General features: G+C 44.6%; 1 protein-coding gene across 1 annotated transcript in view; it reads right to left on the bottom strand.

The window, feature by feature from the left end:
* The window catches only part of LOC122789851 (THO complex subunit 2-like), a 2,067,217-nt gene that overhangs the window by 1,685,372 nt on the left and 366,939 nt on the right, over positions 1-14,906 (bottom strand). The window contains exon 5 of the mRNA XM_044057285.1: positions 9,972-10,042. Within this exon, the coding sequence (XP_043913220.1) occupies positions 9,972-10,042 (71 nt within the window). The remainder of the gene's footprint in view (positions 1-9,971; positions 10,043-14,906) is intronic.

The raw sequence follows: 14,906 nt of genomic DNA, 5'->3' as shown, positions 1-14,906 counted from the left end.
GCCTCGGTTTTATTTTATTTAAGCCTAAGAAGCTGGAGTGGTACAGCTTCTTTTTTGTAAATCCATTTTTCACCTCTGTTTAGGGAAATCATTCTTAACTACAGCTTTGGCCTCTGAAGTCAGGGAAGCAAACCCTAAAGCAAAAGTCAAGATCGAAGATCCTCTGGAATTGAACACAGCCTTTTTCCATCCTGAACAATTGGAATTCATTTCTTTCCTAGGTATGTCAGTGCTGCAAAAGATTTACAAATGTCACATTCAGCAGAAAGAAAATGCTCTTCACATAAGCAGCAAAAACAAAAATGTTTAACACTTTCCTGGGTTTTTTAAAGCCTTAACTCTCCATAAACTACAATTTAACCAAAAACAGCAAGTAAATGGCAGAAGACCACCTCCACATAAGACATACTTACAAATACAAGCTTAAATCCATAATGACAGCAATAACCTGTGTGCAACTGAGAAACACGAACTCACCAACAAGGCCTAGGGAAGGGTTGATGGAAACTGTAAACTCTAGTAAAAATAAAAATAGAAATGTCACACCTGAAACATTGACCAGAATAACCAGGCGATGCAATGGAGCAAGACTACTCAAAATTGAAAATAAACTTGAGTTTTTCTCACAAACAACTTGGAAAAAAACAATGCAGCCTGGGACAGGTTCTCTGACGCTGTAGTTCACTGCAAATCACGAGGTTGTTTTTTTTTTTTTGGGGGGGGGGGTTGTGAACTCGCCACAACGTTCCATATGTGCTATTTTCATTCTTTCTCACATGATGGGTTTGGATCCAACACAGTCACTTTTATCAGATCGGATCCTACAACTCTCAAAGCTGCTCCCTTTACCCATAATGCTGCACCAACTTAAAATAACTCAGTTTGCTGCCCTTAGATATGAAACGACAACTTATTACAGAAATTACCAAAGGCAAAAAAGAAGCTAGAGCTCAAACAAGGAAAGAACAGTTTTGTACATACCATAAATGTAGATGTTAGAGTGTTCACACTGCTGCAGTCATTACACTTGGGGTTATCCTGCCGTCAGGCGATCCCACAGGTCGGCCAGAGTTCCAAAGTCTTGGTCCGGCGTCGGTTGCTGTCGCTTCTTCACTGACATCAGTGTGCCAGGGGTATATAAGATGCATCAGACGCCATTTTCTTCAGTTTTTATTACCCCAGATGTCAGGTTCCCCCAAGTAGGTAGGCAATACATATTGCTAATAAAAAATATACATATCAAATAAAAACAATACCTTCAGTTACAAGCAAATACACCACAAGGGTTGTATAGGATAGAAAGGTATAGGTAAGTCCAGCTAGTTCAGAGGGGATGGAGGGAGGGTAACCTGGACTGCAGCAGTGTGAACACTTGAACATCTACATTTATGGTAGGTACAAAACTGTACTATGTTCATCGTGTTACACTGCTGCAGTCATTACACTTGGGTAGAATCCCAAAGCTAAGGTTGGGTGGCTGGTCCATAAAGAGTTAGGATTGGCTATGAGGCCCTGCAGAACTGCAGTGGCAAATCCTGCTCTGGATTTAGAGTAAAGAGGCAAGTGGTAATGCTTGGTAAAGGTGTGCACTGAACTCCCAAGTTGCCGCCTCCAAAATTTCCTTGGTAGGTACTCCTCTGAGAAAGGCTGTTGAAGTGGCTGTTGCCCTGGTGGAATGTGGCCTAATGTTATTAGGGACTGATTTTCCATGCTGTGTGTAGCAGTAACTAATACAATGTCCTATCCATTTGGATATAGTCTGCTTTGAGATAGCCTTGCCCTGTGATCCTGCAGCATATGCTACAAACAGTTGCTCAGTTTTCCTGAAAGCTTTTGCTTTGTCCAAGTAGAAGCGTAGCTGCCTGTGTATGTCCAAAGAGTGCAGAAGTTTCTTCCCTTTATTCTGGGGGTTTGGATAAAAAGTTGGTAAATGGATGGTTTGGTTAAGAGCCACACTGGATACCACCTTTGGCATAAAGGTAGGGTTTGTCCTTAAAGAAACCCTGTCCTGATGAAAAATTATAAAAGGTTCCACTGTCATTAATGCCTGTAGCTCTGAGACTCTTCGTGCTGAAGTTACTGCCAGGAGCAGAGCTGTTTTCCATGATAAAAATTTTAGATCGGCTGTATTGGCTGGCTCAAAAGGTGGCAGGGTCAGTTTTTCCAAAACGAAATTGAGGTCCCAAGTTGGTGTTGGTGCTCTCCGAGGCGGTCTTATGTTTTTAGCACCTCTGAGGTACTGCTTTAGCAAGGGATGATAGAATAAAGGAGGATCAGTGTTGTAATGTGCTGAAATGGCAGAGGCGTGGATCTTAATTGATGAGAAGGATAGGCCTTTGTCCAGCATCTCAGTTAAGTATTGTAAAACCTGAGGAATGTTTGGGACAAGAGGATCAAGGCTTTGAGCCTGGTTCCAGGCACAGAATCTCTTCCATTCTTCTGAGCAAGCTTTCCTGGTGCTAGGCCTCCTGGCCTCCAAAATGACATCCATAACAGCTTTAGAGAGAGGTGTTGCCTGTTTGACTAATGAATCTGCCATGCAGCCAGGTTTAGGGTTTTGAGCTGACCGTGCAGGATCTGATTGTTTTGTTGAGTCAGGTGTGGAATTTGAGGCAAAATCCATGGTGGGCCTTGAGCTAAGTTCTTTAAGATTGGGTACCAGTGCTGGTGTGGCCAGTCTGGAGCAATCAGGATCATATGTGGTTTTTCTTGTCCAGCTTTTAGGAGTACCTTTGAAAGGAAAGTCAGTAGTGGGAAGGCATAAACTTTTAGGCTTTTCCAGCTGAACAAGAGAGCATCCACTTTCCATGCTTGTGTGTGATAAGTCCTTGCGCAGAATTTTTGTAGTTGGCAATTCAGTGGGGAGGCAAAAAGATCTATGTCTGGGCATCCCCATTTTTGCATTGCTATGCTGAAGATTTGTGGATTCAATTTCCATTCGTGAGGGTCCATGATATTTCTGCTTAGATAGTCTGCCACAGTATTTTTCTTTCCTGGCAGGAATTGTGCTTGCAGATGAACTGATATGTTAGAGCTGTGTTCCACAAGGTCATGGCTTGCCTGCATAGGGGATAAGAATGAGTGCCCCCTTGCTTATGTACCACATTACTGTGGTGTTGTCTGTCTTTAATAATTGTTCTGGATGCAGAAGGTCCTTGAAAGCTGTTGGGGCATTTTGAACAGCCAACATCTCTTTTTGACTGATGTGAAGATGCATCTGGTCTGTGGTCCACTTGTCCTGAATGCATTTTCCTGCCATATGTGCTCCCCAGGCATAATCCGAAGCATCTGTTGTTAGAGTCTGCCTGGCTGTGGGTAGGGTAAAAGGGTGACCCTTGTTGAGGTGACATGCCTGCACCCACCATGAAAACTCCTGTTGTAGGCAGGGAATCACTGGTATTACTGCTTCTAAACTGTGAGAGTATTGAGTCCAAACACGTTTTAGGTACCATTGTAATTTCCTCATATGCAGTCTGGCATATGGTATTAGTAGTATGCAGGATGCCATGAATCCCAGGGCCTGCAGAATTTTTCTTGCAGGGAGATGGGACTTTTTTGCCAGTAATTGAAAATATTGAGTTAGTTGAACTTATCTGTCTGGCGTGAGATAAGCCATCTGGGCCATTGTATTTAAGCTGGCACCCAGGAATATAATCTGTTGTGAGGGCACTAGTTTTGACTTCTTTTCGTTTACTGTGTACCCTAGAGAAATTAGCAACCTTTTTACAAACGCCAGATGCCGTAGAAGAATGTCCTTTGTCTCTGCTTGAATGAGGCAGTCGTCCAGGTATGGGTATATTTGAATTCCTTTTTGTCTGCAAAATGCAATTACTGGTGCCAGGCACTTTGTAAAGACCTTGGGCGCAGTAGATAAGTCAAAGGGCAGTGCAGAGAATTGGTAGCGCATTGTACCAGCTTTGAATCTGAGGTATCTTCTGCAATTTTGTCTGATAGGGACATGCAGGTACGTCTCTGAGGTCCAGAGTAACAAGCCAAGCCTTCTTGCCCAGCATGGGTAGAAGCTGCTGTAATGTCAACATTTTGAATTTCGGAATATCCAAGTAAGTATTTAGAATTGAAAGGTCTAGTATGGGCCACCAGGCCTTGTCCTTTCTGGGGACCAGGAAGAGTCTTGAGTAAAATCCTTGTCCTTGTTCCTGTTGTGGTACTTTTTGAATAGCTCTCATGTCCATGAGAGCTGAAATTTGTTTTTGTGCCTCTGCCCATTGATTTTGTGGCAGGTCTGGCATTCCTTTTAGCCTTGGTAAAGTATGAAAGTGGAACCTGTAACCTTGAGACACAATATTCAGAACCCATTTGTCTTGGGTGATTGTTTGCCAGTTTTGAGAAAAAATGCTAGTTTTCCCCTAAGGGGGCTGCCAAAAGGGAAGTGCTTGGTGTACGAAGGGGGAAGTCATTGGGACTGTTTCCTGTAAGGTTGAGACTTGTCCTCACCTCCTTTTGGGGTTGAGGTGCCCCACTGTTGTCTGTTAGAGCCTTGGGGTTGAGATCTGCCTCTTGGGCGTCTGTATCTGCCTCTCTGTGGCCTGTCTGACACTGGAAAGGACCAATTGTTTGTTGGCCAATTTCTGCTAAATCGAGGTGGCTGTACCTGTAAGGAATCCTTCACTGTTTGCATAGATTTAGCTTTATCCTCCATTTTCTTTAACACCTCTTCTGCCTTAACACCAAACAAGGTATCATGCTGTAAAGGAGCATCCAATAATTTTGCCTTAACATGATCAGGTAAACTCTGTTCTTTTAACCAAGCATGTCTTCGAATCACAGAACCTGCAACTGCGGCTCTACAAGAGGCCTCTAAAGAATCAAAACCACATTGCAGAGTATGTTTTTTCCCACCTGTTCAACTGCATGCAATAAATCCTGCATTTCTTTACAGTCAGGAAATTCTGAACTTGCAAGCATTTTCTGTTTTAGCTGAGCCATTAAATATTGTTGGTACTTAAGCATGTGAAACTGGCAATTTAAAGCCCTTACTGCTAAAGTTGCAGAAGTGTAAACTTTCTTCCCCCATCTATCCAAAGCTCTGGAATCTCTATCAGAGGGTACTGGATTTTTTGCAATGGAAGCCTTAACCCCTTTTGGACCCTGGGAAATAGTTTCTGGATCAGTAGAAGGGTTTTTATAAAGAAACTTGTGAGAGTCAGGGACTCTAATACCTGTTTGGCTTGGCTGCTGCAGCGGGCAAAGAATCAGGAGATAAGCTGGATTCAGACAACACATCATCCACAATATCTAGCACAGGCGGAATAGCCAGGGGCCTGTGCTGAGGCAATAAAAGGAAATCCCTGAGCCTTTTCTTGGATTCTGAATAATCCTGACTTTCCCAATGGAAATGCTCCCTCATGGTATGTAAAGTTTCCCCAAAAGAATAATTCTCAGGAGGAGAGGCTGAAGGGATAGATTCTTCAGCATCAGAGTCCTCATAGGGGGTAGAGAGTATCCCTGGTCTGAAGAGGAATCAGAGGAAATGGAAACCTGATCAGAGGCATCATAGTCTGTATCCTGCCTAGGCCTTTTCTCAGGAGGGGGATGGGAACCCCTGATTAGAGTAATGAGGTCTTCGGCCATTTTAAGCATCTGTTTCTTAGGCATGGAGGACTGTCCAGGAGAATGCTGTACTTGCTTCTTTGCCTTTAATGGTACTTTTGTCTTGGCTGTTGCTTTAATGGTAAGTTGTGAAGGTCAGAAAACACCCTCAGAAGCAGATGCCTGCTCAGCGGCTCCGGACCCATCTGAGGGATTAGTTTCCGTAGGCCCACTACCTTGAGTTTCCAGAGGCCTAGTTGTCTCCACGTGGGAGTCAGAGGCAGCCTGTAGCTCTGAGGTAGCACGTGTCAGGGGCTGCGAAAGCACCTCACTGAGAATCGGCGACTGGCCTAGAAGAGGTTTAGTCTGTTTTGGATCTCGGATGTCTGTCTTTATCCTGGTCTTTGCGTTTTTTCAGAATTGCGATCGTCAGTTGATCAGACGGCATAGTATAATTGAACCTTCAGCCAAAGTAGTGCAAAGCAAAATCAAAATGTCTTTTTATAGTGTGCTTGTTAAATCTAGCACAAAACAGGCTAGTGACGTCGTGATCAGGGCCTAGGCATGGAATACAGTAAGAGTGGAAGTCCTTATGACATATTTGCTTCCCACAAGAAATACAATTAACTTTTTCTGACATCGGTCTGAGGCAAGAAAAAAGTTTCCCCAAAGGGGTACTTAGCTTTATTGAAGACTTCGGATCTGAAATTCGACTTCGAAAATCTCAGGAGTCGGCTGACCGGCACTTGCGAACTGCTTCTGCTACCGCGCGGCAAGAAAGACTGAAGAAAATGGCGTCGGATGCCTCATATACCCCTGGCGCACTGACGTCAGGGAAGAAGCGACAGCAACCAACGCCAGACCAAGACTTTGGAATTCGGGCCGACTGCGGGACCGCCTGACGGCAGGATAACCCAAGTGTGATGACTGCAGCAGGGTAACACGATGAACATCCTAAAGCCTGAAGTATCAGTTGGGCTGGAAGAGATGAACTCTGGATCACTTTGTTGACTTGGGAAAGTACTGTGAGTAGAGGGAAGAGCGAGATCATGTGAATGTGTCCAAACAAGCACCTATGCACGCCAGACTTTTTTGGGGTGAGTTGAGAATTGCTGTAATTGACTGTTATTCCTAGATGAGAACACAACTGAAGCAAATAGTCCCTTGACTGTAGAAGTTGATGCCTGGTTGAAGCAATAAGTAAAAGTCATCTAGATATGGAAAAACCCAGAATCCTAGGCATTTCAAGTGAGCTGCTACCACTGCCATGCATTTTAACAAGCTGGTGGCTGTGGTCAGACCAAAGGCTAGTGCTCTGAACTGAAGTACAGGCATCTCCTGGAGTGCCTGCTCATTATCATATGATAGACCTTCAGGATGCTTACTATCGAGCACATCATATATGATATTATGCATCCTGAAGATCTGGTGAGCACATCCAATCATCCTTTTGCAGCAAAGGCAAAAATGGACTGAACTGTGACCATCAGAAACTTTCTATACTGAACAAACTGGTTTAACTTGCTGTGATTCAGAACTGGTCTCCAGTACCCTGTCATTTTAGGCATCAAGAATCCTGTACAAGTACCAGACCCTCTCTGATCTGGGGGGACCTCTTGGATGACTTTTTTCTTGCAGCTTTTTTATTTCTAGAGATGCTGCTTCCCCCTCTGGGTGGAACATTTGTGAATATTCTTCACAACTGTGAGAGAGGTTAAGGAAAATGGTATGGTATAACCTCTAGATATGATCCTCTGCACCCATGAATCTTTTGCGATAGACAGACAGGCTTTTAGGTGCAGGGATGAATGACCCTCAACAGGCCTCCTTTCAGGAGCACTGATAGGGGCTTATCTGAGAAATAATTTCTAAAGCCTTGGTTCTGCAGCCCACCTCTGCCATGAGGCAGCATCTTCCATTAGAGAGCCCGCCCTCAAGCTCCTGGTGGAACTATGTCAGTGTGGAATCCTGAAAAGGACACAGGAATTTCTTAAACCACATCTTAATACCACCTCGCTGGTTCCTAGAGAAGGGTCTTTGAGGGATAGAAAAACATACATCCATGGCAGACAGGGCCATTCCCTGTTGTTCACACCTGGAGACTGTGTCCTTAATCTTGAAACAGAAAAGATCAGTCAAAAGGCACATGAACAAACAGACTTGTGGTTCCACAGAATCACAACCACATCTAGGCATGTCTTCCAAAGGCTATGCCTGAACCCGCCACCCACAAACTACATTCCACAACATGGGGAGATAAACATTAAAAACGCATTTGAGATGGATTGAGGGTGGCCAATTGCTAGGAGATTGTTTCCATCCTGGATGACAGATCCAGTAAGAGATCTGGTAAGCTCCTTGATCAAATCTCTTTCCATTCTTGTAAAATGTGCCAATTAATTCAGCTGCCTGGCAGCAAAAGTCGCTGAAGCATAAGCATGCTTCCCAAAATGTCCAATTTCCTAGATGTTCTATTAGGGGGACAGACAGAAGAACTTTGCTCTGCCATTTGTTTCTTTGTGGCTGCAGCCACAACCATGGCTAACAGGTATTCCCAAGCTCCAGTGTGCACAGTCTTTAGGGGAGGCACAATCTTTCCGGCATTGGCTCAGTATCATCCTGCTCTTTCCACACTCGCCTAAAGACTTGGTCAAACAGCTCACTGGCTGGGGGGATCACCTAAGAAGTAGATGGACCAGACACAAAAGCTTCCAGGAACACCAATTCCTCCTGGAAGGGGGTGTCTGAAGACCAACCACATTTTTATTCCAGGAGCTCCAAGATGTCATCAGGTGGTGATCTGGGGGACTCTTTCCCCTCATCAAAATCGGTGTCCTCTGAGACATTTCTGGGGGGAATCTGAGTGCCTCCTGTTACACATCTTCCATGGGACTTCCTCAATGGGGTCCTCTGGTGAAGTGACAGAAGTGATCATTTGGGTTGGCTGTCCCAGTAGAAGGGATCGTTGAAGTTCAGAGCAAAGAACAGTATGAGGTAGAGATTTTTTTTTCTCTAGCCAAGGATAAAATCGTCTCCACAACCTGAAAGGCAGAACACCTAAGGGAAACAAAAGTCAACTGCTCCGAAGCTGGAACATCTCGGATCTTCGGCTCCTGCAACCACACCAGCACTATTGCCCAAGGAGAGAGTCTGATCCAAGTTATCCAGCGCAGAGGCTCTGAGGGGGACAGAGAGAACTGAGTGTTTCAGTCTCAACACTAAATCCCTGGATCCAGCACAGACACTTAGGTTTCAAGAGTTATCTGGTTCTGAGATACTCAGTGCCAGTTGGCTCAGGGGGACCATTGAAGCCGAAGAGCAAACAGTCTTCAGATCCAAAGAACACACCCACAGGGATTTTGGATCCAAAACAGAAAGTCAGATACGATAAGTAGATACTAGGAGGGAGGAAGACAGATTTTAGCACACGGGCAAATAATAATACCCGCTAGTCTCTTTTCCATGGTTGAGGAGGATGGACATCATTAAACTGCATATTTATAACTTCAGATTATTTTTACTTGAAATGCAACAAGACCTTGAAGTGGGAAAAAGACCCCAAGGGTGCCCATATTCTTAAGTGAAAAAAACAGGCACAGAGGAGCAAACCATGGCTACAGGAAAATATACCAAAGTATTCCACTGAATGCATGATCTCTCTCAAGCAAGCAACTATAGTTTGCCCCAATTAAACCTATACATTTCCTTCCTGTTTACTTAAAACAGCAATAAACACACAAAACAGACAAGAGCCTTTACAAGGCAAACATGAACAGAAAGAAATTAAAAATAAAACTTAGCAAAAAGATAGACACCTTTCAAAAACCTGCATTTTCAGTTATGGTTACACAAGTATTAGTTTTATTTGTAGCCCCCACATTAACACCTGGTCACACAAGCAGTCATACAATTCCTGAAATAGGATACCCAAGTAACAGCGAGAGAGAGACACTACAGTTTTTTTTAAAAATGGGCATTAGAGGAAAGGGCTGAAGTTGACAGAAGTTACATACAGCAACTCATGTTATATCAACTGCTGCATCCAGTTAGGGTATTCAAAACACTCCACGTACTAGATGGCATATATGACACTTGCCCATCATGTTTCCCCTTCCTTACCCAACCAAGGCCACAGTGGCCCCAGTGACAAGAGGGTAGTACTGGGGTCACTAAACTATGAGCACTGAAGGTCATCTGCAAGGTATATACTGGGAAGGGGAATTACAAAATAAATTATTCTTAATTCTTAACATGCAAAACACATTTTGGTGAAAAGACACTTAGAAATCCAACATTACTATTTCATTTAGAAAAAACAGCAGAAGTTAAACTTCTGTAACAAACTAAAAAGTTCTTGGAAGGTAAGAAATTCTTATATTAAAACAGGTGTATTCAAGAAATACTACAAAATGACAACTCACCAAACATGCTAAGACCAGCTGCGTAAAATGGTCTCTTCTAACTTTGTCTTCTAGGCAATTTGTTTCAATGTCTACAAAAAAAAAAATTGAAATCACAAAGCAAATGCACAATGAAAAGCCACAGTATTTTTTTTTTTATTTTTTGTACACCTTGAAGCTATAAGCAGTGGATATACAACTGCATAGGAACTTACCAAAATGAACAGTTGTGTAAAATCTTACTATAACCATATATGTCTTTCTCTTCCATGTTGCAGTATTCTAGCTGTGGGATTTCCTGCCCCCAGGCAACTCGTACGTCGGCTCCTATACAAAAGTTTCAGCTTGGCTGCTGCAGCATGCGTGCAACGTCAAGACGCAAGGCCACAAACCAGGGGCCTTAAATGTGACGTCTGCAAGCACCATCCTCAGAACTTGAAAGCCAGCAAGTAGAGTAGAAGGGCCCAGCAGGTGGAGATGCCACTGGTGTAAGGTATGGGACCCTGGAGTCCTTCTGTAGCAAAGATAGGTCCTGGTTTTAGCTGGAGATAAAGGAGAATGAAGGGGGGAAATTGTGGGTGGGAAGGAATACTGCAACATGGAAGAGAAGGACATTTATGGTTATGGTAAGATTTTACACAACTATTCTATGTCCTTCTATTCCTATATTGCAGTATTCTAGTTGTGAGAGTACTACAGCATAGATGGATGAGGGGGTGGCAGGTGATGAGGACTCTACAAAATCCTGTAGGATTGCACTAGCAAATTTTGCATGAGGTCTGGAGAATGTCAAGTTTGGTGAAAGGTGTGGATAGTGGACCATGTGGCTGCTTCCATAATGGATGCGGAGTCCAGACCTTTTATGAAAGCCTTGGACGAGGCCACTGCCCTTGTGGAATGAGCCTTTACTCCCACTGGGTTTTTCTTTTTCCGTGGTGGGAGTAGCAGAGACAAATAGCTTTTCTGATCCAACATGTGATGGATTTGTTTGGAGACAGCCTTGCCCAGAGCTCAAGGGTGGAAGGAAACGGAGTTGCTTAGATTTCTTAATGGATTTGGTTTTGTCAATGTAAAATATTACTTGCCTGTGCACATCCAGGGGAGTGGAGTTATCCTTTCCCCTTCATTAGTGAGAGAAGCAAAGAAAGTGGGTAGGTAGATAGATTGGTTTAGAGTAGTCATTGACAACCTTGGCCATAAAGGAGGGATTAATTCTCAGGGTGACTCTGTCCTTGTGGAAAGTGGTGTAGAGGGGCATGCCATTAAGGCTTGCAACTTTGAAACCCTTATGGCTGAAGTGATAACCACTAGAAGGACTGTTTTCCCAAGTACAAATCTGTAGGGAAGATGTCCCAGCAGGTTCGAAAGGGTGTTGGGTAAGTTTTTCCAGGATGTAGTTAAGGTCCCAGGGTGGAGGGATAGGCTTCTTTGGAGGTCTCATGTGCAACAACCCTTTAAGGAAGGGTTTTACATCAACCCTGGCTAGCAAGGGGGGATCAAGAGGAAAACAGACTGATATAGCAGAAAGGTGTACTTTCACTGAATAGGAAAGTCCCGTTTTTATCAACTGACACACACAAGCAAGAACCAGGGGGGCTATCAGTTATACAAGCGACCCTGCCATTGTCTAGACACCACTTAGTAAACCTTTCCCATTAAGCTAGGCAAGATTTTCTTATTGTAGGTTTCCTAGGCCTCCCTCAGGACTGAAAGCACGTCCTCAGAGTGGTGGTGTCTGAAAGGATCAAAAGTTCATCAACCACAGTGTCAGAGACAACATCTGCAAGTGTGGGTGGAGGAGAGTTCCTTTTTCTTGTCAGGAGGTCCACCTTTTGTAGGGTAACATAGTGATTGCCCTTGGCTAGATTGTGAAGTAGGGGGGCACCAATGCTGTCTTGGCCAGTAGGGAGTCACTAACAAGATTTTCTGTTTGTCCTTGATTTTCAGGAGGACTTTCTGCATCAGTGGGAAAGGGGCAAAGGCATAAAGAAACTTCCCCTCCCAGGAGATGTTGAAAGCATCTAGTCTCCATGTTAGAGGGGAGTAGGTCTTTGAGCAGAAGGTCTGCAGCTGCATGTTATGGGGGGAAGCAAACAGGTCCATTTCAGGAGTGCCCCACCGATGGACTATATCTAGGAAGACAGTCCTGTCCAGCATTCATTCGCGTTGTGGACAGGATGTCCTGCTTTGGAGATCTACTTGCTTGTTTTCCTTCGAGGGGATGTAGGTTAGCTGCAGGGACAAGTTGTGGCAAGAGGCTAGGTCCCATATCAGCAGGGTTAGTCTGCACAGCTGATGAGCCTTTCTCCCTCCCTGCTTGTTGAGGTACCACATTACAGTGGTACTGCATGTCACTATTAGAAGAACTCCTGGTAGAAGTAGAGGGGTAAAGGTTTTTAGAGCTAGGAAGACTGCTGTCATTTCTCTGACATTGATGTGTCTGGCCTTTAGGGAAGGGTGCCAGTTTGCCTGAACCCTGTAAGATGCCACTGTTGCAACCCAACCTGAATCTGAGGCATCTGTATGCATTACTTGGGTTGGGGAGTAGAACAGGAAGCCCCAGGTTTAGCTGGACTTGTTGCATTCACCAGCTGATTTCTTTCTTTAGACAGGGAAGGAGGGGAATTACCTCTTCCAAGTGATTCAGGTGCTAGGACCAAATGTTTTTGAGGTACCACTGTAGCTTGCACATAAGCATTCTGGCCAGTGGTAGCACAGGGGTGGTTGCTCCCATTAAGCCCAAGAGTCTTAGGAATTGCTTTGCAGTTACTGACAGTGTAGAGTCTCCTTGAAGTGGAAGGTCAGGGATAGTACTTTGTCCTGTGGGAGAAAGGCCTTCATTTTGTCCATTCTGATTCTGCAACCCCAAAAAATCTTGTCCTGGTCTGGGTTCAAGGAGGACTTTGGAAGGTTGAGAGTGAGCCCTAGATTCTGGAGGGGACATGGTGAGGTACAGATGATTTGAAAGGGCATCTTTAGACTCCGCCATTATTAGGATGTCATCCAGACAGGGGTAAATATGAATTCCCTGAGTTCTGCAGAAGGCAATGGCTGGGGCTAGGTATTTTGTGAACACTCGGGGGGCAGTGGACAAACCAAAGGGGAAAGCAGTAAATTGGAAATGAGAGGAGGGCCCAGAGAAACGCAGGAAACTTCTGTGGGAAGTCCTGAACGGTATGTGTAGATAGGCTTCTTTTAGGTCCAAGGTGGCCAACAAAGGCCTTGGCCGGAATAAGAGGTAGCAGGGTGGGAAGTGACAGCATTTTGAAGGTGGGCATCTGAAGATGAAGATATAATAAGGAGAGGTCTAAGATGGGTCTCCAAAGGCAGTCTTTTCTAGGGACTAGGAAAAGAAGGGAGTAAAAACCTTTTCCTTCCTGTCCTGAGGGGACAGGTTCTATAGTACCTAGCTTCAGCAGATCTGTCAAAATCTGTGGAAGGAGCTATAGCTTTTTTTTTTTTTTTTCCCCTTTTTTTTTGGGGGGGGGGTGGTAATGGGATGCCTCTCCTGGGTGGCATTTCTTTCAAGGAGAGGAAATATCCTTTTTGGATTATGGTTAGAACCTACTGGTCCATGGTGATGGTTTGCCAGAAGGGGAGGCAGTGGGGAAGGCGTGCTGAGACTGGCAGGTGGGCAAGGCAGTCATGCATTGTTGGGGTCTCCTCTGTCCTGAAAAAATGGTCTGGGCTGAGGTGAATTAGGTCTGGACGTAGTGGGTCTTCTTGCACGTCTTCAAGATCTGGAAGAGGAAGTACCCGTCTGAGGAAGGTTCCGCTTTACAAAGGTGGCTTTAGCAGGGTAGTTTTTACAGTACTTGGGAATAGGGGACACCAGTAAATGTTCCTACAATTCCTTACTTTTTTCTTGCTGATTCTTAGAGATCTGCAGATTGCTTTCCAAAAAGGAAACTGTGATTCAGTGGGGCATCCAAGATCTTGGACTTGAAGTCTTCTAGGTGATTCTGGAGTCTCAGCCAGAAGAATCTCCCGAGGACAGAAGCAGATGCTGCAGAGTGAGTACATGCTTCTACAGCATCGTAGCTGCATCTAATAGAGTATCTGGCTACTTGTGTAGCCAGAGATAGTTTTGGAGGACATGTCAGCCTTAATGGGGCTGTCGGGGATAGAAGCCAGCATGGAGGAGGCTTCAGACACCAAATCCAGAGCATACTTAGTCATGTGTGTCTGATAATTAATGGCTCTGAAAGCCAATGTGGAGGAGGTATATACCTTCTTACCAATCCTATCCATAGATGTGCTGTCTTTATCAGTGGGTAGGAGTGACGCGCTTATCAGGGAATGTGGCAATCACTGCTGGGTCTGCCAAGGATGGCTTGACTAAGAATTTTTGCTCATCAGGCACCTTGTAGAAGCGGTCTGGGCACATTGGGGCAGGTGGTTGCGAGTCTGGGGCTTTAGATGCATAATTAAAAGGCATCCAAGTAAACAGGCAGAACCGCAACAGCAGAAGGGGAGAGGGATTCTACTTGATGGAGCTCAAAGTACCTCTTTTGGGTGTCGGTCATTTGTGAGGTATCCCATTTGAAATGGTCCTTCAGCTTAGTGATGGTCTAACCAAATGCGAGATCCTCAGGGGGAGAACCCCCTTCAATAGATTCCTCATCATGAGAATAATACTCCTGGGGAGATGCAATTTGGGAGGTGTATGATAATAGAGTCCTCCAAGGAAGAAAAAGGAAGAATCATGCTTTTCCTCCCTAACTTGAGAAGTCATGGGGGGGGGGGGGGGTTGGAAGAGGCTGAGGCAGTTCTAAGGCTGAGTAAAGGTAGAGTAGTAGGGGCTGTGGCTGAAGGCCTAAGGGCCATAAAAGCCAGCATGAGAGAAGAAGTGAAGGACTGCCAATCTGGTAGGCCTTCTGCAGTGGAGGAGGTAGGCTTGGTTTTCCATTTCTTTTTAGCCGGGGTGGAAGTTGAAACTGGCCTGGAATTAGTTTT

The sequence above is a fragment of the Protopterus annectens genome, chromosome 15.part0 (assembly GCF_019279795.1).
Source record: "Protopterus annectens isolate FY-2018-M chromosome 15.part0, PAN1.0, whole genome shotgun sequence".
In the NCBI taxonomy this organism is placed as follows: domain Eukaryota; kingdom Metazoa; phylum Chordata; order Ceratodontiformes; family Protopteridae; genus Protopterus; species Protopterus annectens.
The sequence above is the reverse complement of the archived record's forward strand: the minus strand, read 5'-3'. Positions and strand labels throughout refer to the sequence as shown.